At 45.0% G+C, this 25,113-nt stretch overlaps 1 protein-coding gene across 3 annotated transcripts in view; it reads left to right on the top strand.

Moving 5' to 3' along the window:
• LOC149352619 (sushi, von Willebrand factor type A, EGF and pentraxin domain-containing protein 1-like) overlaps positions 1–25,113 on the top strand; it is a 261,506-nt gene that overhangs the window by 18,221 nt on the left and 218,172 nt on the right. For all 3 annotated transcript variants that reach the window (XM_089581812.1, XM_089581813.1, XM_089581811.1), the window contains exons 4-6: positions 9,608–9,781; positions 14,442–14,615; positions 24,238–24,411. In XM_089581812.1, the coding sequence (XP_089437938.1) occupies positions 9,608–9,781; positions 14,442–14,615; positions 24,238–24,411 (522 nt within the window). The remainder of the gene's footprint in view (positions 1–9,607; positions 9,782–14,441; positions 14,616–24,237; positions 24,412–25,113) is intronic.

Genomic DNA, 25,113 nt, shown 5'->3' with positions numbered 1-25,113 from the left:
ACCACGTGGCCTATTGCCGGCTAGAAAAGGAGCACCCGTTTCTCGTGTACCTTCAATTGGCAGCAGCGGCGAAAACAACTTTCATCGGACTAAGCACTTTGCTGCGCTCTTTGCCACAGGTTCACTTCCGTCAGAGCTACGAACCTGGCTGTGCTTCCTGCCATCTGCGTGACCACACCTGAACAACTGACTCACTGCCCGGATTACAACGAAGAGCGATACCGTGTCATCACAGCGTATCAACTGTGCCCTTTGATCTGCACCACGTGGCCTATTGCCGGCTAGAAAAGAAGCACCCGTTTCTCGTCTACCCTCAATTGGCAGCAGCGGAGAAAACAACTTTCAGCGCACTAAGCACTTTGCTGCGCTCTTTGCCACAAGTACGTGTAAATTTTTCGAAGCTTTTCTTCTCATTGTTGTCGCTGCTGCCAAGTGTTATCACAGGTGCCGTCACTTCTCCTGCGTCGCTGTTTCTGTTGTGTGTTAATAATACAGCACCAGTGTACTTAGGTAGTCATGATAAAGGATCTGCATCAAATGAAGGAGGAACTAAAGGAGGAACCAAAACAGGCGCTGAAAACCTTTAAAGAAACTGTTGAAAGAGACCCATGAAATGGAATTCGCGGGTTCAAGTTAGAACAGCGAAACATAACTCAATGCTTAAAATATGCGCACCAGGATATCGAAGACCTGAAAGAAAAGCTAAATGCTGCAGTTACCAAGAATCAAACACTTCAAAAAGAAAACAGGGCACTGCAGGAGAAGTGCCTAAGCCTAAAGGGCGTATGACACAGGCAGAACAACATTCCAGGAATAAAAACATAGAAATAACATTGAAATTCAAGGAGTATTTGTGCAAGAAATGGAAAATGGTGTTGACATTGTCAAACAGATCGGCAGTGCCTTGAAAGAACACATCTCAGAGGATGGCATTGAGATGTGCCACAGAGTGCCGGCAAGAAATGATGCTGAAAAACGCATATTTGTGCAGTTTAAGTCCAGAGCACACCGAGATGCTGTCCTGATGGAGGGATGGAAGGCAAGACTTCTTAACACTGGCATAAATCTGGGCAAGCCTGACCCCATCTGTGTCAACGATACCTTTGCGTTGTCCTGAAAAAACTTCTCCGTGCAGCTGTCGGTAGGAAGCGTAAACATAGGTGGAAATCGGTTTGGACGCTGAACGGCAAGATTTTTGCATTAAAGTCGGATGATGAGCTGGTCATCAACATTGAGCATGAGTCTGATTTGTGCAAGATTCTGTAAAGAAATACTGTATAGTGTGGCTGTAGAGTTTCCAAAATGGAGTACCTAGTATTTATTTATCCAGCTGATCTTAAATTAACCAGTCCGTCTGACATATCTCTTTTGCACCTTAATGCACGTTCCATGCGCAATAAGCGTGACGAGATTGATGAATTGTATCGAGTATTTACATTCTAATTTAGAATCCTATGATATCTGAAACATGATGTAATCATGCATCTGACATCCTTCCAATAGAAAGTTACGAGAATTTTTTTCAAAATCGCCTTGGCAGACGTGGTGGCGGCTTAGTACTTTACGTTAACACAGAATTGCATTGTGAACAAATGTTCGAATTTTCCGCAATATCTGCAAGTTTTGAAGTGCTGACGATAAAAACCTGTAACGAAATCATCAGCACTGTGTAGCGACCTCCATGTGGTAATGTGAAAGATTGTTTCACATTTTTTGACAGCGTAATGGATTACTTTTCCCAAAATAGTTATTCTTTAACTTGTGCCCGTGATTTTAACATTGATATCATGAACAGAAAAAACAATTACGACTTCGATTTTCGACTACTCTCAGCAGGTTACAAAAATGTCATTACGACTTCAACACGTGTTACACCTTCCTGTTCATGAACACTTGACCTTCTTATCACTGATCTCGATACAGATATCCGGAGTGCAGGCACAATCGCAGCCGACATAAGCGATCATTGCCGAGTTTTCATGACCTTTCCTGGTCCCAACAAAAAAAAAACATTTCGCCCGTGAGTTCACCTATCAGCCTATTTCCGAAAGTGCTTTGGAATCATTTAAGCACGACGTTACTGCGTATAACTGGAAATTTGTATTCGATCAGACAGATGCTAACAAAGCGTACTAAGCCTTTCTTGAAACTTTCCTTTTAATCTATAACAAAACACTTCCCGCTTAAAACTGCAAAGTGATCAAGAAAAAGTAAGAAACTCTGGGTGACCTCAGCACACATCAAACGTATCAAGAAAAGAACAGCCTTTATCACGCCTCTTTGCGTTGGCGTTGTCAAGACAAGCTAAGGGAATTTAAGAACGTACAAAACCCGCTAAATGCGGTGCTTAAACAGGCAAAACATTTGTACTACAAAACCTTTTCACTGAAACTATAATTAGGAACCCACCTCCAGTGGGGAATATTGTCAATGATATTCTTGGTAGAAGAAGGAAGATTGCTGCCCCCAAAACGATGCTTCATAATGGCGTAGAGTTGTGTGATGTACAACTTGCACATCATTTCAACCGCCATTTTGCTAATATTGCCCCGGCAGCTAATTTAAGCCCACCAAGAATAAGCACAGGAAGAGTCAGTCCCTCTCACAGTTTGTTTCTTGAGCGCACGGACACTGAGGAGGTCTACCACGCATTTATTAGCATGGTAAACTGTAAAGCGCTGGATCCCAATAACATTGATATGAGGCCAGTAAAATTTGTAATAGAATATATCGCTCCTATTTTAGCCCCCATTTTTTTATTTTGCTCTCGAACTCAGCATTTTCTCTGATGACATGAAAAGGCTATAATTACGGTGGGGCACAAAGGAGGCGTTATAAATGTCGTGAATAATTATAGGCCAATATCCATTCTCTCGATTTTTCAAAAGGGGCTTGAAAAGGTTATATTTCATAGATTGAATAACTTCTTCGAGAAAAACAGCATAATAACTGACTCCCAATATGAAAATATGATGGGACGATCGACAGAAATGACATTACTTCTACCGAAAGAACAGATAGTTCAAAATATAGATTCTGGTCGTTTTACTCTTGGTCTGTTCATTGGCTTGAGTGAAGGCTTTGACTCCCTCAACCATAATATTTTGTGAGGTAAGTTTCACAGTATGGAATACGCGGCGGGCCTCTCAATTTAATTAGGTCATCGCACCGTCAAGCCACTCCTCGGTTATGAGTCAGGGCACTCAAAACTAATCAAGGACGGTATCGCGGTTTCGTGCCTTAAAGCAGCAACATCTAGGTCGTGCCACCACCGTGTTGCGGAAAGTGTGTCAGAGCAAGTGGTACGATTGAAAAGCAGCGGTTTTCCCGACCACGTCATCTCCAGGGCAGGAGAAAAAGTTCTGAGGTGGGTTAAGACAGGAGCCAACGGAAGAGGCCGTGTTGACAGTGAGCGCCGTAGGCCAGCCGTCATTCCGTACGCTCACAGGCTTTCCCATGGGTTAAAGAGCGTGGCAAAGAGGTACGATGTTAGGGTGGTGTTCTCGGCTCCTAAGAAGCTCGCTGCAATTTGCCCACAGGTGGACAAAAAACTGGCGGCTGGTGTCCACAAGAATCGCAAGGCCTGTACAACAAAGCATGTGGCGCCTTTCATTCCTTGCAAAAAGGGTGTTGTATATCGGTTGCCACTGTCTTGCGGTAAGGTGTGCATCGGGCAAACGGGGCGCTGTGTAAATGTAAGGCTCTTGGAGCACCGCAAACTACTCGGCAGTGACTCGCGAGACAACCTTCCCGCACACCGCCGGGTTTGCAAATGCACACCCCTTTTCCCAAAAACGGACGTGCTTTTTTTCCACCAAGATAAGGTGACCCGGGAGCTGATGGAAGCGTTCTTTATCTGAAAAACCGGCAAACGGTGCGTGAGTGATCCTTCAGTGGCCTTGTCAGAATTGGAATTTAGGTACTTGAATAACCGGGTGCACACGCGCGATGCTTCTGTTTAGATTATCTTGCACGCTTGCACGTAATCTGTTATGACATACGCAGTCGTGGGTGGTTTTTGTATATATTGTGTTCTGTTCTTTCCAATAAACCTTAGTTGCGAGTCAGCGCTTGTAGTGTCTCCCCTCTTTTCTGTGTTTTCTGTCTAAGTTTGCGCTGTTTTTTCCACCATAATTAGGTCATACCTGAAAGACAGAGTCCACTGCGTCTGCATACATAATGTTGAGTCATCTCTGCTGCCGCTGCAAACCTGAGTACCGCAAGGTAGTGTTTAAGGATCGCTAATATTTAATCTTTATATTAATGTTATAGTTCTTTTAATTCAATCAACTAAATGGTTTATATACGCTGATGACAGTAGCAGTCTTCATAAAGGTGAAGATACAAACTCTGTAGTGCAACCGAACGCTTGAATCCCTATAAGGGTGGTCCCAGTCTAACTGCATAATAATCAATACCACTATGACTAAGGTTTTACTGTTTACACCAAAAAATAAAGTTTTCACACTGCAAAATAAGATCAATTATAAGAATCAAGATATAACAATAGTAGGTGAGCATAAGGTTCTTGGCGTTACTTTTAATTCTCACCTAAACTGGGATCACCACATTAATCACGTCGGCAAGAAACTGTCTACTGTTGCGGGCACTCTGTCCTGCTGCAGGAACCTCCTTCCTGAAAGAGTTAAACTCCAGTTGTACCAAGCTTTATCTACAACCCACATAAATTATTGTAGTCTTGTCTGGAGCTCAACAACAAAAAGAAATACGAATAAAATTAACGTGCTCCAGAAGAAAGTCCTGCGCTATATGGCAAATGTTGGAATGCTCACAGCTACAAACAACCTATTTCCGATGTATGGGATCTCTTCGTTGCCTGCACGGTTGTGAATATCAACTCTTAAAACTGCTTTATTTCTGCTCCGTTGAATCTGCAAATTTTCTTACCACTGTTGACACATTACAAAGCGAACAACAAATGTATTCACTAGAAACCCCCCTAACTGGCTACTTCCCTATTTCCGCATCCAAAACAAGTTTCAGTCATTGGAGCATAATGGTCCATCACTTCGAAACAAATATCTAAAGGAGTTTTTTTTCCATCTAAGCAAGAATATAAAAATTATTTCTGTAACCACAACTGAACTCTTACATGTCACCTTGATTTGTTGTATCGTGCGTTAGTCTCGAAACTGAATAATTGTCCTCCGATCGTGTGCTTGCATATTTCATATCATCATATATATCATATATCATCTGATATATATATATATATCATCAGATGATTTTTTTTATCGTCTGTTTGTTTCGTGTGTACGCTTTTGAGACCTGATTTATTACCCATATATTTTCAGTGTGATTTTTGATGAGGGCAGTTTCTTTCTTTTGTTGATGATCTGCACGACTGCTGTCTTGTAAGGTGGCCACTGGGCCATCGTCAAGTTGCTTAGTGCACTTTTTAGTCCAGGGGACCATTTTGTGGGGGACCAGAGTTTGTGTTTGTAGCGCTCTAGAAAATAAACGAATTGAATTGAATATATAGGCGCTTCGCGTCTGTTCGTTCTTCACGCCAAGGCAAGCGTGTACATACATACAGTATCAGCTGTAGAATTTCCTTCTCACTCTCGCGCCAGAGTTGCGCGTCCCCATTGGTCAGGCGCGGAGAGTGGCTTCGGGAACCTTCCAGATCCTTCTTGCGTTGTGCCACCGCCTGTGCGGGAATAAAGGGGAGAGGACATCATTTAGCACTCTCAAGGCTATGCCCTCTCCGTCAGCATTGAGTAGAATTTACTCAAAGCTTCTCGAATAATCGAGGACGTGCGCCGACGTGTTCCTTTGGCGCCGCGCAGGCGAGCGAGGTGGAGAGGGCAGCAACACACGCAAGGTTAGGCGCTCTCCGGTGTTTCTTATCCACTGTTTTAACGGCGCGCGCTGGCGAGATTGCTTCCGCGCGCGCATGTTTTTCGAATATCCGCCGAATTTTGTGACACGGGTCCAAGATGGAGTCGTTAAAATGATGGGAGCGAAAACTAAATAGACCTGAAGGTGACTTGGGAAGCAGCAGCGCAGGAAAATAATGGGTTGCGTGAAAAAATGCTAAGGTCGAAATAAAAAGACAGTGAAACAGATCAACATCAATGGCACTTAACAAATCGCTTCAAATCTCTCTGTTTTGCATACACTCAACAAAAGCGTCAAAGTACTGCAGTTTAGGGCCTCAGCAGGGGAAGGGAGTTTTCGCACAAGCCATGCAAGTTGCTAGGGTGACAGTAATTTTTGAAAGTGGCGACAAAAATAATTTGTCTAACTATCGTCCCATATCAAGCCTATCGATTTTTTCAAAATGCCTCGAGAAACTGCTGTAGAAATGGATCATTAGCTTTTGTATCAAACATAACTTATTGGCCGCTCATCAACATGGGTATAGATTAGGCCATTCCACTGGCACAGCGCTTTTAACTCAAAAAGAACTAATCCTAAATTTTTTTGAACTGCATCAATTAACTCCAGGTATATTTGTACATTACTCAAAGGCATTTGATTGCATTAATCATCAGACAATGATTGCTAAACTTGAATTCTATGGCTTCCGTGGCGTTTTTCTTGATATATAAACCTCTTATCTATCAGCACGAGTACAAGCTGTAATTAACAATAAATTATCCGACCTAAAATCAGTTTCAGCAGGAATCCCACAGCGAAGCATATTGGGGCCTCTACTTTTTGTCATCTACACAAACGACAGCGCTCTCATTGACCCACACACAAAATTTATAATATATGCTGATGTCACGAGCCTATTTCTCACCACTAGAAGTACACATAATCTAACTGAACAAGAAAACACATGTTTAAATTTTTTAAATCATTGGTCTAACGTAAACTCACTATCTATAAGCATAAATAAAACAAAAGCCGTGCTTTTTAGGCCAAGAAATAAAACAGAGTGCGATAGCGACATTTCACTTTGGATTGGGTCTGTTCCTTTGGAAGTTGTCCCCGGCGTAAAAAGCCTTGGACCATATTTTGAGAAGCATTGGTCGTGGTCAACACATGTTGATAAATTAGCTGACAAATTATCAAAAATAACTGGTGTCTTAAGTACACTGCGCAATTTTCTGCCACAAAACATGAATTTAATTGTCTATAATTCCATGTTTGCTTCCAATTTAAACTACTGTTTCACAGTATGGGAAACTACTACGTTCTCAAATTTAAATAGCTAACATGTCATTCAAAAATCGAGCAATAAGAAGCATTGCAAACATCCCCCGCGACGTTACGACTAAAGCTCTTTTTAATGCTCTCCACATAACTTCAATACACCAGCTATATAATGTCAATTTAATAAAACGATATCGGAGAAGTAATACCTACCGTAATTTTCTTGAAACTTTGTGTGATTTAACACCCAGACAACACACTCATGCCATAAGAAACCACGATGAATTTTTCGTTCCCCAAACACGAACTAATTATGGACGTCAATTGGTCAGCTATCACTTGCCATCATTGCTAAATGCCTTGTGTTAGTCCTTCAAACCTTTATTTTGCATCTTATTGCTTTTGCCGTTTTGCCGTTTTGTCTGTTTTTTATTTTTTATTTTTCCTATCAGTTGTGTCTCGCTTATTTTTTTCCTCAAACGCAATTGGTTTGTTGTATATGTAATATGTTGTATATGTTGCATATACATATATGCTGCGCCCGCCGCGGTGGCTGAGTGGTTACGGCGCTCGACTTCTGGCCCGAAAGGCGCGGGTTCGATCCCGGCCGCGGCGGCGGAATTTCGATGGAGGCGAAATTCTAGAGGCCCGTGTACTGTGCGATGTCAGTGCACGTTAAAGAACCCCAGGTGGTCGAAATTTCCGGAGGCCTTCAAAACGGCGTCCCTCATAGCCTAAGTTGCTTTGGGACGTTAAACGCGAATAAACCGAACCAAACATATATGTTGCATATACAACATATATGTTCTCTATGTATATGTAATATATGTAATTAAACAATTCTTGAAAACTTGTACGGGGGCGTTGGCGCTCAATCAAGCTCCAGAGAGATCTTCTTGCCAGCGCCCCTAACATCTGGATAATGTAAAGAAAGATTTGATGTGCTTTGGTTTGATTTGAACTATTCCAAAGGGCGATCGCACAAAGGAGCATAGAATGTTCATATGAATTAATGTGACTTTGGTTAGTACGTGCAGAACGTCCGAATCGTTCGTGAACAAAACTGATCGGTATAATTTGAAATGGCCATGATAAAGCTCATGTGTGAACCTCAGCATGGGAATTGATTTGCGCTGTTCCAGCGTATGTGGGCTGGCCCTGTTTTGCAGCTTAGTAACGCTGGACCGGCGAGAGTTAAATCTGGATATGAAACGCAGTGCTAAATTCTGAATACGCTCTATCATGTTAACAAGGCATTTCTGATGTGGACTCCAGATTAAATCAGCATATAATATAATGTTTGCCTAACAAGCGTTCTATAAGCATGGAATTTGAGCTCAACGCAACTTTCTCCGGAGAAATCATAGTTTAACATCTGCCTTGCGACAAATGGTTGCCATATGAGGATGCCAGCTTAAGTTATTAGTGATTATTCCGCCCAAATAATTTGATCGCATTTCATTATTCCAGTTCTGTCTGACGAGTACAAAAATTTTAATTTTTTTTGGTAAATGTGATCCACTAGGTTTTGGCCGCGTTCAGTTTCATCCTCCACTTTAAACACCACGAGTGAATAGAGTTTAGCGACTCATTAGGCTTGATTTTGTCCTCTCTTATGTGTGTAGCTTTGTTTACACAATCATCTGCGAAAAGGCTGATGCTAACTGGTGGGTCGACGCAGAAGAATAAGTCATTTATATAGATCAGGAACAAAAGATTAAGGACTCACCTTTGTGGCACCTCCTGAGAGGACATCGTGGTCACCTGAAATACATTCAGTGATGGCGACACATTGCTTCTGATTATGTAATGAAGAAGTTTTACTATCAATCTCTATTGCAATGAGTTTAGCCACTGAATCTTCATGAAGAATGCGTCCTATAGTGTGTATATCCATGACGAAATTGTGCCTGTTTCACTAAAAATAGAAGTTTCCACAAATGACAAAAGAATGCTTTCTCAGGGATGATAAATCTGGTAAAGCATGCGCCATCCGGCGCGAACACTTGCTGATACAGCATTTCATCTGCCAGAAAGGAACAGCGCGGATACAGCATTATGAAGGTGAATACACTCATGAGAAAATCTGATAACTGCGAAAATCTAATAACTGAATTGTTTGAAAAATATCTGTTTATTTCTCTCAGCCTGTGTAAACGAAGCTGATGATCCGTCTGACTACTGCTGGGGCATCTCAAACTGCGTGCAGCAGCCGTCTCCCGCGAGCGGCTTCTCTTTGTGATAGTGATGTAAAAAGGACTGAACTGAAATTAGTTAGAGGAGACGCCCCGGGCGAAAAGAAATGATAAAATCGCTGATATAGTTAGTGGAGCATGAACACATTTCGCCCTCTTGTCACGTTTGACTGAACGCAGCTTGAACCCATGACATGGCCAGCATACACAGGGTGAAATAGTGACGTGTTGTGCTCTCCCAAATGCAACCTAACCCTGTTCAAGTATGCCACCTTCAACATCCACAGCGGTGTCGTGTGACAATCCGGGAGACGTCCAGAATGGCCGCCGGTTGGACTCCCAGTTCGTGTACCCAAGCCGCGTGCGCTACGAGTGCAACAGGGGCTACAAGCTGGAGGGAGCGCCCATTCTGTATTGCCAATATAACGCCCAGTGGAATGCACGGAAGCCCGAGTGCCGCAGTGAGTATAACCACCAGAGACGAAGAACCTTTTGCCCTGTAGCACCCTCACGGCGTGCAGTGGTGTCGTGATAGTTGCTTCATGGTGGTAAGACCCACATACGGATGTCAACAGCGGCTGAGTGATTAAATGGCTAGTGTGGTTAAAATAACGGTAAACACTATATACTATCTTCTGCATTAACAGAGAGTGTTCTTATCATGCGAAAGAAACCTGGTTTTGGGTGCGGTTACTCGTGATTTGCAGAGGAGGTGTTAGTTAACGCATAGCTACTGTTATCATTTTGATAGCTCTGTGCCAGCTGCTCTACCTGTGACTCGCGGTGACAAAATAGATTAATTGATTTACCACTGGTGTAAAAAGGCCAGTGCACTCTCAAGACTTCAGAAAGAGCTCGCTTACCACGCTTACCTCGAACCTCAATTCGAGCACAGAGGTGACAGGGCATGACGAATCTTCTGCAACCACTTTGACGTGTAGCCTTGGCCCGCGCACAGCTTTAACATGAGAGCGGCTTTTTCTCGCAGGATGGCTCTTGCAAAATAACTACGGCAGGTGTGAAGGTTCGCCACCAACATGAGTTTGGCGTCTTTCGGAACGTTCACTGCTGCATGTTGTGACGATGCTCCTTGCGCAAGATAATACTCTCCAATGTTAACAGTGAGTCCGATGTGAGAGGGTACTAAGAACATAGAGTAAGTGTCCTGAGCTGCTGGCCAGTTTTGGGCGCTGACCGCTGCTGTGGCTGTCAAAGCGAGCAGTGGGAGGGAAAAGAAAGACTTTCAAGGCGAAAGCCTTTAATTTCTCATCGTTGTAAGCAGCAGTTGTCGACAGAAATGTCACGCTATTCAGTTGGTCGAAACGGTCGTGACGTCACAGTGCGCCAATTTCAAACGGGGCCAATTGTACTTTGGCTAGTAACCATGCAACCAATTGAAGGGATCATGTAGTGATGCTCCAAGTAAGTGGGACTGAGCTTAGTTAAATGCTTAATTACCCAGTTAGCCTAATTAACTTTTCTAGTCAGGCCATATAAATAAATAAAACCTAGTAAGAAATTGGTCGAGCTCGGGAATCGAACCCCGGTCTTCGGAGTGCGAGACGAGCACGCTATCCACTCCGCCATGCCAGCTTTTTTTTTCTTTATTGCCTTCAAAGGCATGGGAATACAGTGCATTACAACATATGTGACTATTTACATGGCTATTTACATGGCTACAGCACTCCTCGCTTCCAGCGACCATTCCAACTTCTTCAGTTGGGATAGATTCTGGAAAAGGGATACAATTTCTTCGTCAAAACCTCGGTCTTTTAACACATCGTAAATTTTCAAGACACTCTCAACAAAATATTGATACACAGATCTGGCTCCAGGATCGCAATGGCGATATGCCATGGCACTACGCCACACTGCATGCAAGCCAAGTAGAAAAATGGTGTCATATGGAGCTCCATCGTCTCGATGGTTTGGAATGAACAAAGGCGCGTCTAGTGAATACGGTGTCTTCGCTCACTGCCATCCTCCTCCCTTCCCTTCCGGCGAGGTTTAGCTGTCCACCGAGATATGAGACAGAAATACATTTCCTTTCCTCAAAAACCAATTTACCGACGAGCGAGGTGTAAAACCGAATGGGCGATGGCGTTCTATGGACTCCCTGGCAGCGTTGCAAGACGCTCTCGCGTTCCACTCTTAGAGGCGAAACTTAACATCTTAGCCACACATCAGTGACCGCACTTTAGGTCAAAAAAGTGCACCCCCCACCCCCTGAATTTTGACGGGTGTCCACCGAGATATGTGAGACAGTTATTGCGTAATTTTCTTTCCTCAAATACAATTTCCATTTTCTTCATTACGGGCCATCTTTGCCTTTCTTCTTTCACTCCCACTTTCTTCCTTCCTCTATGGTGCGGTTCAGGTGTCCACCGAGATGACAGAGAATTACTCCGCCATTTCCTTTCCTCAAAAATTGTTGCGTTCAAACGGCAAGGCATCGCGCCGAACGGGTGGTGGCGTTCCGTGGACTCCCTGGCAGCGCTACAACACGCTGTCGCGTTCCACTCCTAAAGGCGAAGCTTAAGAGTCATTAATTAGCAGTTAATTAGTACTCAGACATTAATCAGTAATTAACCAATAATTAGTGATTTGTCATCACTTGGTAATTAGTACTCAATTACATGTGACGCCACCAGTGCCACAGAAGCAGTGAAAGTGGTGCTTAAAACGCTTTCGCCTCTGCGCACTTTAGACAGTCAAAGTGCCCCCTGAATTTTATAGTTGGAGGCGGCATGAAAGCGGTTGTAGAACTACGCGTTTCGTTACGGCCACTCTGCTAGCAGCAGAATATTGGCATACATTCAACAGGCGTATAACTGGTACTCCCCCAACGCAGCAGCGATATTACATTTCCGTCTTTCTTTTTAAATTATGAGTTTGTATCCTCTGGTGTCAGATTTTTAGAGTACAACAAATGATTTTCTAATGAAAGACTCGCTTAGACACTGCTATATTGCAATGTTCGCGACGAAGCCAGCGCTATTTCATAAAACAACCACGTTGAACAAGCACCGCTTCCAGCGTTGCGCCGAGCAACGGCTGCTGCAAAAAAACAGAGGCCTCCTCCCCTAGCATGATAAAGAGCAAGAGAGTGAGTTGCATATGCGGTAACTCTATGCAAGGAGTTCCCAAGCTCTGTGCTTTTAGTTTGACTTGCTTAATCAGGACCGCGGTGACCTCAATCACTTATTCATTCGTTCGACATAATAGTTCGGCCATCTCTTGCTCCCTCCTTTCTTTGGCGCTCTCGCCAAGAAGAGGAAAGGATACTAAAAACAGAGGCAATTATGGAATTTCAGGCCGAGCTTCTGCTAGCTATCCCTCTCATTTACTTCGCTCACCAGTTCTATGGCTTAGAAAAGAAAAAAAACAAAACAGGTGGATGGACTCGTGAGTATTTTTGCTAACAAACTTCATGTTGGCCTACATAATTGCGGGAAATTTCTTCGAACTTAAAATACTGGAAAATTTGAGTACGTGGAAAAGAATTTCTGGGGCTTCGTGGGCACGTCAGCCGGGTCCACAAGTTACACAGCTACTTGTAGCCACCCTTCTCGAATCGACTGGTCAAGAAGAGGAAAAAACCTTTGCTATGTCAGAGTCACTGCCGCTTCCAAGAACTGCAGTAGGAGAAAAAACTGTTTGGACAGCATGCTCCGTAAACGAAGCAGATAGCTCCATTGTTAGCTGGCGGCTTGCGACCACACTGGTGGTTTCCTGCACAAGTCTCGGCTCCAGCCAGCGGCTAATAAATAGAGCTATCGGCTTCGCTCACGGAACACGCAATTCAGATCTCGAAACTTTGCCCTCCACTGTACTATCAGCGTCAAATGAAACGCGAACAAAACAACAGGAACGCGAGCACAAAAAATCAAGCATATTAGAGGCTGCAGATGAAATACAGGCGTGGGCTATTAACATTTCCGAAGAGCGGTCTTTTCGGCTTCAATGGGAAAATCAACTGCTCATGTATTTTGCCTCCCTAATATAATGTCTGCGAGTTGTGCTGTTAGCGTTTCAATTGGCTTGTTCGCGTTTCAATTGACGCTGATAGTACATCTCCCAAGCGGCCAAATCATGCATATTAAAATTGATAGAACAATACAATAACGAGCACAAACAGTAAGAGGTCAGCTCTGCATATACTGCCGCGAATGTGATTGCTTGTTTTCGAAAAGGCATGACCTCTATTTAAAAGCAAGACTGCACCAAGGGAAGCCGAAACTCGCAGAATTGCTCAACGTAAAAATCGGTTATGTGAGCCCACCGTCGGCCGATGCTGGTAATACATAATACGCCAGGTTGTCTAGAGGGTGGAGAGACATTTGAATGAGTATTCTTAGTGATGGTGCCTGTTTTTGTTTTATTTATTATTTCATGCTAACATCTGATTTGCTTTTCTTGGGCATCGTTGTACGCGCTACATCCGGGCGTAATGAACACCTGACTAATGGCAGCACTGTGTTCATGTACCTTTTCTCTCCTCTCTCGGCTGCGTTGCACCAAGCGGCCTCCCACGGTACTACCTTTAACCCAGTCCTACGTGTTAGCCTGTGAGATGATCACACACGAGACTCAAGGACGATATGAGACGCTGTGTCCAATAGGACCTTTCCCGGAGAGAAACATTCCTCTCCTTTTTAATCTTCTTAAGGTTTATCAGTTTTAATACCTAATTCTATAATTTTTTATTACTTTTTTAGGTAATCCATCCCAAGTCAATCCATCCCTTTAACCTAGTCCTACGTGTTGGCCTGTGAGAGGATCAGACACGAGACTCAAGGACGATATGAGACGCTGTGTCAAATGGGACCTAAACATTCCTCTCCTTTTTATTCTTCTTAAGGTTTATCAGTTTTATTACCTAACTCTATAATTTTTTATTACTTTTTTAGGTAATCCATCCCAAGTCAAGCCCGAGAAAAAAGCGCGTACATTCTTGAATTGTGCACTGCACATAATCCTGCCCAAGCCATTTCGTCTTGTGTGTGCCCCTGTAACGACTAGAGAATTTATTGCATAGACTGTCCTTTTTTTTTGGCGAGTGAAATGTGTGTTTCATTACTGCTGCACTAATTAACTGCCGAGCTACGCTCTCTGCTGCAGTCATGGATTGCGGTGCCCTGAGAGACATCGATAACGGCACTGTGCGCTTGTTGGGAACGGTGTTTGGCTCGAATGCCGAGTTCTCGTGCAACCATGGTTTCAAGCTGGTTGGCAACACCACACGAACCTGCGGCGTTGACGGAAATTGGACTGGCGAATATCCGCGTTGTGAAGGTAGGTGGGCAATCTTATCCGGCCAGAAACACGAGATTCTTGTTCCAAGTTCACTTAGCGCCTCTTTGAATAACTCCATTAAAACTTGTTCTTTTGATCTGCCACAGTAACGATGTTTTCTGTAGTTGGAGAAATATACCATGTTCTTCGCAGCGTGAGCTTTCTCGGCATACCCACGGCTCGCGATTTTACTGAGCAGCAGCGCTGTGCGAGAGAGAGAGAGAGATGTTGAGTTTTGGGAGTGGTTCAGAGGAGTGCTGTATAGGGGACCTTATTGCGTTACCTTACGCCCGTGTCGGTGAGAAATGGCGCCGACACGCAGCTGCAGAAATCGCTCAGCATTCATACATCAATAGCAATGGCGGAGCGACTTCTCACCGCCGCCGTGCGCGCTTAATGCAACCCAGTGACCGCTGTATAAACGACGAGGTGTGCTTTAGGCATAACGGATCGATGTTTTCAACTTTCTTTGAGAGGGGCTAAAGCGAGGGTGCGAAATGATTCTAACCTCATCGCAGCCAAGAAAATTGAATCATTCGCAATGCAACATCGTGGTTTTAAATTGTGAGGTCAGCGAATCTGATTCGCTCAGCGGCTTCCTTTTCCCCTCATGTCGGTGAAGTTCACGTTTTTCATAGCCCTTATGAAAGCGCTCCTTTCTTGAGACTGCTGTGTCGTTTTTCGAGCCTGGTATAATTCTGAGCTGAGTGGTGGGGCGATCAGGTCCAGCTGCGCCACTCTGTGTGAACGTCATCCACATAAGCCTGCATTCGCCAAAAGCGATTGCATTTGATATACCCCAAATGATGATGATGATGATGTCCTCGGGGCTAATGGCACACACCCACGGCGGGGGATTGGCCAGGGTGCATAGCGGATAAGAACGCACACATGTACAAATACCTCAAATAGTCCTTTCGTCCGCGACTGCTCGTGCCACTTCACTGCCTAGAGCGGCTCATGCCTTGTTTCGATAGCCAAGAAGAAAACGCTTGTTAGAAACGTGAAAACAGAGTTCACTAAAGCGGTGGTTTGGGCTAGCTCGCGCTGACATAGTGATAGGTAAACAGCCTGCGGAAGGAACGTGACAGAAGGGAGATAGCAAGATGAGCAGTTTTGCGCTTAGGCGCGTCACGAATGGTCGTACGAAGCGCTGCTGTCTGCACACGTGTGAGCAGCGCTTGGTACGAGCACTCTTCAGTATTCATGTGCACCCAACACTGCGGAGCACGATGGGAGCACCCATCTCAACCCATTACATGTTGTAGGGTGCCTTTTCATTCTTTTTCTCTGCGTCCTCTCCCGGAGGCTCTCATAGAGCCCGTGCATCGTCCAAGGCTATCTTCTTTCTCTCTCTCTCTCTTTTTTACAAAGTGCTAAAACAACACGAAGTGTTCGCCCCTGTCTGTTCTTTCTTCGTCCGTGTTGTTTTCGCGCTTTGAGAAATACATGTCACTTTGAAAGATACATGCCATACTTGCACGAATTAGGTTGATCCGCCACACTTATTTCTCTTATTCGTTCCCGTCTATCCTGGCCTGAATCCTGCGCGGCTATGTGCATAAGTGGCTATAGAGTGTACGCTTATTAGGACACAGGCGTTCTAGTACCCAAATGTGTTGTCCGTTCGCGCACGGGTTGGCGGACAAAAAAATTGCAGGCTAATGCATGCTACCCCTGGACTAGTACAATGCATGGAATGCATGTGTGGAGAGTTGTCCACATTTACAGAAGGGGCCCCGCGAGGCCTGGTGAATTAGCGGCGGCCAGCTGATTCGACACGTCAGTTGTGCAGAGCAGCCACGATCGTTGTGAAGGGTAAAGCTGGCCACCTCTTGGTTTTCCAAACGCTGGTGCGTGTGGTGGCCCTACACATGGATGCAGCGCCCTGCTTTGTTCCCGTGCATACACGCAACGCAAGGAGAGGCAGTGGGTTTCGCGCGAAAGTTACCATGCCTTCCTTTTGCTCTTCTTCTCAAGGGATCTCCCATAGCAGCCCATGCATCGCTGTAGAGGCTAGCTGATGCTGCACCTAATTCTTCTTCCAAGTTCACAAAAATAACATAGATAACCTATCCTCCTACTAAGGCAACTACAGCTGCTGTTTGTGTTGTGCGTGGTCGTGTAGAGGGGCGCTAGGAACGCCTTTTGATGGAGTAAATCACTGTCCCATATTTCACTCGTTTTTCCACAATCGAAGCACTCATTCTACCCTGAAGGCGGCACACATCGCCTGCAGGAGTGGATATACTCGGTCAACTACGAAAGGTAAAAAAAAAACGGAGAAAAAACCTGCAGCCGTGCGGTGAATCTAACAGCAGAAATTTTGCGCTGGGGGCCGAACACGTTGCCTTTGAATATCGTTTTTTTTTCTTTACTGCCTGATTTGACATGTCACATCTAACAAGACCCTGAAACCATACATTACAGAAACGGCGTGGAAAGTTTCTAAATACTAAAAAAAAAAGCTCCTGCGCATTAAATGTACGAGTGGTTTTCTTTAATCTAGCCACTCTGGTGTGGGTTTTTAAGGGCCTTTGTGTCTCAAGGAATCTACCCGCCGACTTGAAGAAATTCTCCCGGTACTACCGGGCAACAACGTCAGCATGGTGCGCAGCCATGCGCCCGCGAGAGATGCTTTTCGGATCCAGAAGCATTATCGCGTCAAAGGCGACGTCATCTTCGTTCTATGGTTGGTTGGTTGGTTGGTTTATGGGGTGTAACGTCCCAAAGCGACTTAGGCTATGAGGGACGCCGTAGGGAAGGGCTCCGGAAATTTCGACCACCTGGGGTTCTTTAACGTGCACTGACATCGCACAGTACACGGGCCTCTGAGAATTTCTCCTCCAAAGAAATTCTAGCCGCCGCGACCGGGATCGAACCCGCGTCTTTTGGGTCAGCAGCCGAGCACCATAACCACTGAGCCACCGCGGCGGCTTCTTCGTTCTATCGGTAGAAACCTAATACTGTGAAAGTCTAGCGGTAAGTCCTTTTTAAAGTCGTTTACAGGATGTCTCAGAAGAACATGCCTTCCCAGCAGTCCAGGAAGACGTGTTCTACTGTATGCAGCCAAAGAAAGAAGGATTAATTTTGCTCCATTTCCATGCTTTAGAACGTCTCTTACATTCCTCGATATACAGCGCGTTGCACCTAAGATTTTGAATCATGGGAGTTTAACGTCCCATAGCGACTCAGGCTATGAGGGACGCCGTAGTGAAGGGCTCCGGAAATTTCGACCAACTGGGGTCTTCACCGTGCGCTGACGTCGCACAGTACTCGGGCCTCTAGAATTTCGCCTCCATCGAAATTCGACCGCCGCGGCAGGAATGGAACCCGCGTCTTTCGGGTCAGCAGCCGAGCACGATAACCACTGAGCCACCGCGGCGGCACATTGTTTCATCTAAGATCTTAGCAAGCTTTAGAAGTAGGCTTCTTCAGTTAGCATAGTGCATTTGCGTCATAACAATGTGAACGGTGTATCACATCAGAATACGGTTAAGACGAGTTACTAGCAGGCTGGTTACCTAAAATTGAATAGTTATCTTTTTAACTATTACTCTTACGGTTCTTAACTATTGAAAAGCTGTACCCCGCTTTAAGTAATATCTATAGGAATTTTTAGTATTTTGAAAACACGCTTACCCTCGGTGCTGTGGCCTAACAAATTTTGGATATTTCGACCAGTTGTGCGCACTGGAGAGGTTGCTTTGCCTGCAAGTTTCTCGAAAGTGCGCGCATTTTGGCGCGATGTTGCCAAAATTTGTTCATCCACAGCCCCGAGAGTTACCGTGCTGTGGAAAATCTAAAAACTTATATTCATATTACTTGCTGTGGGCTACGCGCCTTTCAGTAATTAAGGAACCAAGTTGTAATAGTTGAAAACTTAACTATTCAATACCAATTAACCAGGCCGCTAGTTAGCACGCCTTAGCTGTATTCTGATTTACTACACCGCTGACAATGCTATGCCGAAAAAAGCGCTATTCTAACTCAAAAAGCCTATTTTTGAAAATTGTGTAAAGTCTTAGGTGAAACACCCTGTATAAAAACTTCGGTACAAGGGAGCAGGCAGGACAATGCTGACAAGCAGTGTTCTTCGGTTTGCCCCTCCTAAATGCTCATCAGGAAACCTAGCACATAGGAAATCACAGTCAACTACGTCTTCTTTTAAGTATCCCTGTACCGCCACCCGAAGGCACTCGCAAGATATAACAATGTCCGACAACAGTCTCTTTAATTTTAGCTTCACGACTTCACGTAACAGAGGGGCTTTTAGATTTCGAACGAAAAGTGTACAGTTTACAAATTATTCAATCAACAAATCATCGGATTAGGTTCGCCCGACTTGTTCTTTGCCACATAAAACCCCCTATAAATATTATATCCACATCAAGCCAGGAACAATGCAACACAGTAAGCGCATAAGCACAGAGCATAGTTTGATAATAAAAAAAAATTGCACACAACACTTCGCCCCCCCCCTCCCCCCGAAAAAAAAGAAAAATCCCGCGTTGTGACTTTTTCCACTCTTTCATGCAAAATGTCGGTTTGTTCCTCGCTGGCTGTCACGCTAGTTTTACAAAGACCTAAGTATTTCAGGGGTGTCGCCACCGAAGGCATATCTGTGAATGTGTCTCCAGTCGCGGGCCTCTCGCGACGCCAGAGGGCCGAGATGTATTGCTATTGATTATAAACGCTGCAGTTTGAGTCTCGGGACTGCTTCCTACGTACATTTTGCAGACTTCGGTGTTCCAACTGTCCGGCAACTCACAGATCGCTGCCCTGTAAGTTTGCACCGCTTAATTAACGATGAAATAATCCAGACCAAATTTCACACCGAAGCAAATTTCAATTCAGAAGCAATTTCATAGAGTAGGCTGGAGGTTTTCCCTCCGTAAAATATCAATAGCATCCTGGTACAAAATAATTGTGCTAAAAATCCAGCGTCGCTTCACTTATGCTCAGGCCAACAATGCACGCAGTTAGAGAACTGCAATAGGATGTATTTGGACGTTTGTTTTGCGGCGAATAGTGAATATTTATAGGCATTTAGTGGAAATGTTATTTTTTCAACCGATGCATTGGATGTTTCGGCGGAACGTTTTTCCTTGTAAGGTCGCTCTCTTACGACAACGACAACGTGAATGCCATCCCCGGAGGGCACATAGCATTTTCATTTAGCGTTAGAGCTGTAATTGACTCGCAGAAACTGCGACACTTAGGAAACCGCCGTTACTGCAGCTTATGTACGCAAGTACATGCCTTCTCTGAATGGTACTTACTGAGAGCTTTTGCTGAGGTATATACTCTCTTCCCGCCGCTCAGAATGGTCTCTCTTTACTCTCGTTCGGCGGAATCGGCTGCGAAGATATTTTGCGAGAGATACAGTTTCACAGCGGACAATATCCATCTTCCAGCCATCTTCCCCCTCACTTTTATTGCGAAGCAATACTACTTTAGCTACCACCTCAGCCCGCCAAAACGCGAGGCGGTGGTAGGCACGGTTGACCTTTAGCATGACGTCTGGTGTGACGTCACACCATCTGTGTAAAAACGTGGCCCCATCTCACGCCGTCGCGATGCGAGGCGGTAGGCACGGAGCGGCGGCCTAACTCCCGCTCCTCTCACCAGGGGCTCCGCGTTCGGAGTGACGTCACACCATCTGTGTAAAAACGGGTCCCCATCTCACGCCGTCGCGATGCAAGGCGGTAGGCACGGAGCGGCGGCCTAACTCCCGCTCCTCTCACCAGGGGCGCCGCGCTAGGAGTGACGTCACACCATCTGTGTAAAAACGGGGGGCCGGCTCAAGCCGTCGCAGTGCGAGGCGGTAGGCACCGACTCTGGTTCGGCCTCTTGTGAGGGTTGAGAGATGCCGCCTCAAGCAAGCAAGCACTTCGGCAGAATGCAAAGAGGAAGCAACAGCGGTACAATAGCAGAACCCACGTATTGCTTCGCAATTACCAGGCTTAACCAAACTAAGCCACCACCAATTTTTCATATTCTTGTGTATGGATCCGGTACCAGCCTTTGGTTATGGATCCGCTCAGCTTTCTGTATTGAAGGTTTACCTGTTATGATAATAAATAAATGAATAAAAATAAATATATCTGCGCTACATTATACAACCGATGGAAGTAGAGCCATCATTGAACTCCTTGTACCCGTATAGGATTTGCGCAGGAAGCTCTCAATGCTCAACGAGGCATTGTACTCATTAGGAAAGTTATGTCAAGTAAGCAGTCCCTAAAGACAGCACTGCAGTCTCTTTCGCTCTTTTTGAGGCTGTGCTATCTTTGAGGGTGTACTATTATAGTTTATAAATGAAAGCATGTTCTCGACTGTCATTCACGTGAGCATTAGCAGGTGAGGTGTCTATCCGTCCACGGACGGACATAATTGCGCCGAAGCCAGAGAGTCAAAATACAGACAAATATTGCATTCCTACATTAAAACTTATACAAAATGCATATACGTTTCGGTACAGACAATACTATGGTACCACTGGATTTGGATATTACTAGAATGAGTGCTGCGCATAGATAGAGACAAGCGTAGGCGGTGGGTTTCGTGGGGAAGTTACCATTCATTTTTGCAGCAGTTCTTCACACAGGAGCTCCTATAGTAGCACACAACTTCTGTCGAGGCTAATTTCTTCGAGTGCAGTTTCATCCAAGGGGCGCGGATGCATGACATACATAACCTATCCTCATACTTTGGCTGCCGTGAATGCGGCTCATTCTGTACGTACCCATGAATGTAGTGTTCGCATAGAAGACATGTATGCTCTCTTCTCTTATTCAGGAGATAATTAAGCTTTATTGTTATCTAGGTGAAGTGTCGGTGCGTGGACAGAGAAAAAAAATTGTGCGAGCATGGTGAAGTGAAAATATATACATACAGAATCGATCACACTTGTCCAGAGTGCTCGGACGGTGGGCTGCGGAGCAAATGAACTGAAATCTTTCGCAACTGCTTTCCTAGCGGTAAGGCGCTGGTGCCTGTACGCTTCACGTCTCGATTCGGCTGCTCTCCAGCGCAAGCATTATCAATGAAAGTCAATACCTGCTTCATAGTTTCTCATCTTTCCCCCTGACCGGCACCTTTCCAGCGCTCTAGAGAAGTGTAATCGACTCTGTACTTAATACAGTCCACAATCAACCAAAGGACCAGCTTGAATGCATTTTCCCAGTGCATTTCAGCGAGACGCCGGACAGAATAATCATCGTCCGTCCTGCGTGTGTCCCTTACGCTGTCGTGCGTCTCGTAGAAATATGCCGGCAAAATGCACTCAAGCTAGAGGGACCAACTAGCCCGTCACCCGGCTACGGGCCGAAAAATTGGTAGAGGCTTAGCTTGGTTAAGGCCGTAAATTGCGAAAGCAACTTCATTCGTTTCTTCAGCCCGCCGTCGTTTCCTAGCTTGACCGAATACAATCCAATCCAATGCAATCCACTCCAATCCAGTCCAATCCAATGCAATCCAATGCAATTCAATCCAATGTAATCTAATGTAATCTGCGTCCCTCATAGCCTGAGTCGCTTCGGGACGTTAAACCCCAATAACCCTCTAATGTAATCTAATGTGATGTAATTTAATGTAATGTAATCCACTGCAATGCAATCCACTCCAATCCAATCCACTGCAATCAAATCAAATGCAATGCAATCCAATGCAATCCACTTCAATGCAATGCAATCCAATGCAATGGAATTCAATGCAATCCAATCCAATCCAATCCAATGCAATCCACTTCAATCCAATCCACTGCAATGAAATACACTTCAATCCAATCCAATCCACTACAATCCAATCCAATATAATCTAATGTAATGTAATCTAATGTGATGTAATTTAATGTAATGCAATGCACTGCAATGCAATCCACTCAAACCCAATGCACTTCAATCCAATCCAACGCTGTCCAATCCAATCCAATGCAATCGATTTCAATCCAATGCCATCCAACCCAATCCAATGCAAACCAATGCAATCCACTCCGATCCAATCCACTGCAATCCAATCCGCTGCAATCCAATCCAATCAACTCCAATACAATGTAATGTAATGTAATCTAATGTGATCTAATTTAATCTAATGCAATCCACTCCAATCCAATCCACTCCAATCCAATCAACTGCCATCCAATCCCATGCAATGCAATCCAATCCAATCCAATTGAATGCAATGTAATCTAACTTAATGTAATGTAATGTAATTTAATCTAATCCAATCCAATCCAATCTAATCCAATATAATCCAATCTAATACAATCTAATGCAATCAAGGTGAACTAAAGGTCAATGGTGGTCACCGCCGCGGCACGATGGTGGTCACCGCCCGCGGCACGGTGGTGGTCACCGGCCGCGGCACGGCGAAGGCGTGAAAGTGCAAGAAGTATTGTTTTCGCAATAAAAAGCTCGCCGCCCGAGTGACGAACAAAAAGAGGACACCCGCCTATTAAGTCTCAAAACGAAGGGAGCCGCTTTTCTGAAGTTTTTAAGCATGAAATGCTTTTAGCCCCCGTTGTCGGCAGTGTGGTGACGTCACGCCGAGACCGAGAGCCATCATCCGGGCACTGAAATCCACTCATCCGGGCACTAAATTCCAGTCATCCGGGCACTGAATTCCAGTCATCCGGGCACTGAATTCCAGTCATCCGGGCACTGAATTCCAGTGATCCGGGCACTGAAATCCACTCATCCGGGCACTGAATTCCAGTCATCCGGGCTCTGAAACGAGAACATCCGGGCACCGTACGAGACTTAACGAGATTTAACGAGACTCTCTAAGCCCTCCTACGCGACCGGCATGCAAGCGCCGGTTGGTCTCCAAACGAGACAAAAAATAACTGCTGCCAGTGCCTTCTCAATGTTTATCAAGATATCAGTGGAGCTGTGGGTTTGATAATGCACGGAATTATAATTTCCGATTTCTAATAACGCGTGCAAAAAGCACATAAATGCCACGTTACACTTCGTTGTCATACGTGATCTCTTAGGGGCTTCGCGCATCGAAGCAAAGCCGCGCAGGCGCACAGGGGCCCGGGGGAGAAGCGCTGCGTTCAAAGGGCAAGGCATCGCGCCGAACGGGTGGTGGCGTTCCACCCTTCCATTACGGTGCGGTTCGGGTGTCCACCGAGATGGCAGAGAATTACTGCGCCATTTCCTTTCCTCAAAAAACCTTGCGTTAAAAATGGCAAGGCATCGCGCTGAACGGCTGGTGGCGTTCCTCCCTTCCTGTACGGTGCGGTTCGGGTGTCCACCGAGATGACATTAGGCCCGTAAACATTTCATGCTTACTCTACTCTCGGTTACGGGAGAGGCAGAGTTTTTTTTCTAAGCTTCATTGGTTACTCCCGATTATGGTCTATTATTATGGACTATTATTTTATTATGGTCTATTATTTTTGTTAGGTATGCGGGCTTAGCTCGAACTTCGGATGAAAAGAAATTGGCACATTGTTTGATGATGTGCTCCACATAATTGGGCTGGAATGTTTCATCTGTGAGTTATTGTGATCATCTGTTATTGTGAGTTATTGTGATGCCTTTTTATTGCAATTGAAGTATCACGCTCCTCCAACCCTGCTGCATTTGCACTCAACCGATGTTCTCTGGCGCAGTCGTGGATTGCGGCGACCTGGAAGGCATCTCTAACGGCGTTCTGCGCCTTCGGGAAACTGTGCTGCGGTCGAAGGCCATATTCAAGTGCAACCGAGGTTTCAAGCTGGTCGGCAACAGCACCCGCACCTGCGGCGGAGACGGTAAATGGTCCGGTGAATATCCGCATTGCGAAGGTAAGTGTGCAGTCTAATCGGTGCGAACGCACACGAAGCTTATTTCAAATTCACGCAGTGGCTCTTTCAACAGAGATGCTGAAGCCTGACCTTTCGAGTCGCCAGAAGGATGATGTTTTCAGTGTTTTTCATTATACAATATGCAGATCTTGGGTTAGCTTTGACGGCTTATCTTCTGTGGTTGATTTTGCGCAAGAACTGTGCAGTATAGGCGTTAGCACTGATGCTAGAAAGCAAAAGCTGATAGCTTTCAGCCAATGCTGCTATAAAGAGTTTTGATCCTCGTAAACAAAAACCGGCTTCTTATGTTAATAGGGGAGTCCACAACCGCCTCCAGCGGATGAATCTGTGGTAATGTAAACGGCGTGGTTGAATTCGCGGCGAGTAGGCGGATGCTCCTCAGGCCCTTCCCTTTCTTGCGTTCCAGCAGAATTAGGAGGTTCAAGAATTCTAGCTCTTCAAGCCTACTGGCACTTTTTCGGCGAAATCTTGTGTCGCTGTTTCAGTCATAATTATGATGCAGAAGCGAAACATTTTTTTTTCAGAAGTGTGAAGCTTGAATTGTTGCACTTTTTCATTCCTCTTCTATCCCTTATAAACTGAGTAGCTCTGGGACGACAAAACCTATAAACCATTATTCGTTTACTGCAGCCCAATATTATTTCTGTGACACGGAAACGGCTCCGCGTGCCAACTTTATCG

The sequence above is a fragment of the Amblyomma mixtum genome, chromosome 3, assembly GCF_055824585.1.
Source record: "Amblyomma mixtum isolate Tamu chromosome 3, ASM5582458v1, whole genome shotgun sequence".
In the NCBI taxonomy this organism is placed as follows: Eukaryota; Metazoa; Arthropoda; class Arachnida; order Ixodida; family Ixodidae; genus Amblyomma; species Amblyomma mixtum.
The sequence above is the reverse complement of the archived record's forward strand: the minus strand, read 5'-3'. Positions and strand labels throughout refer to the sequence as shown.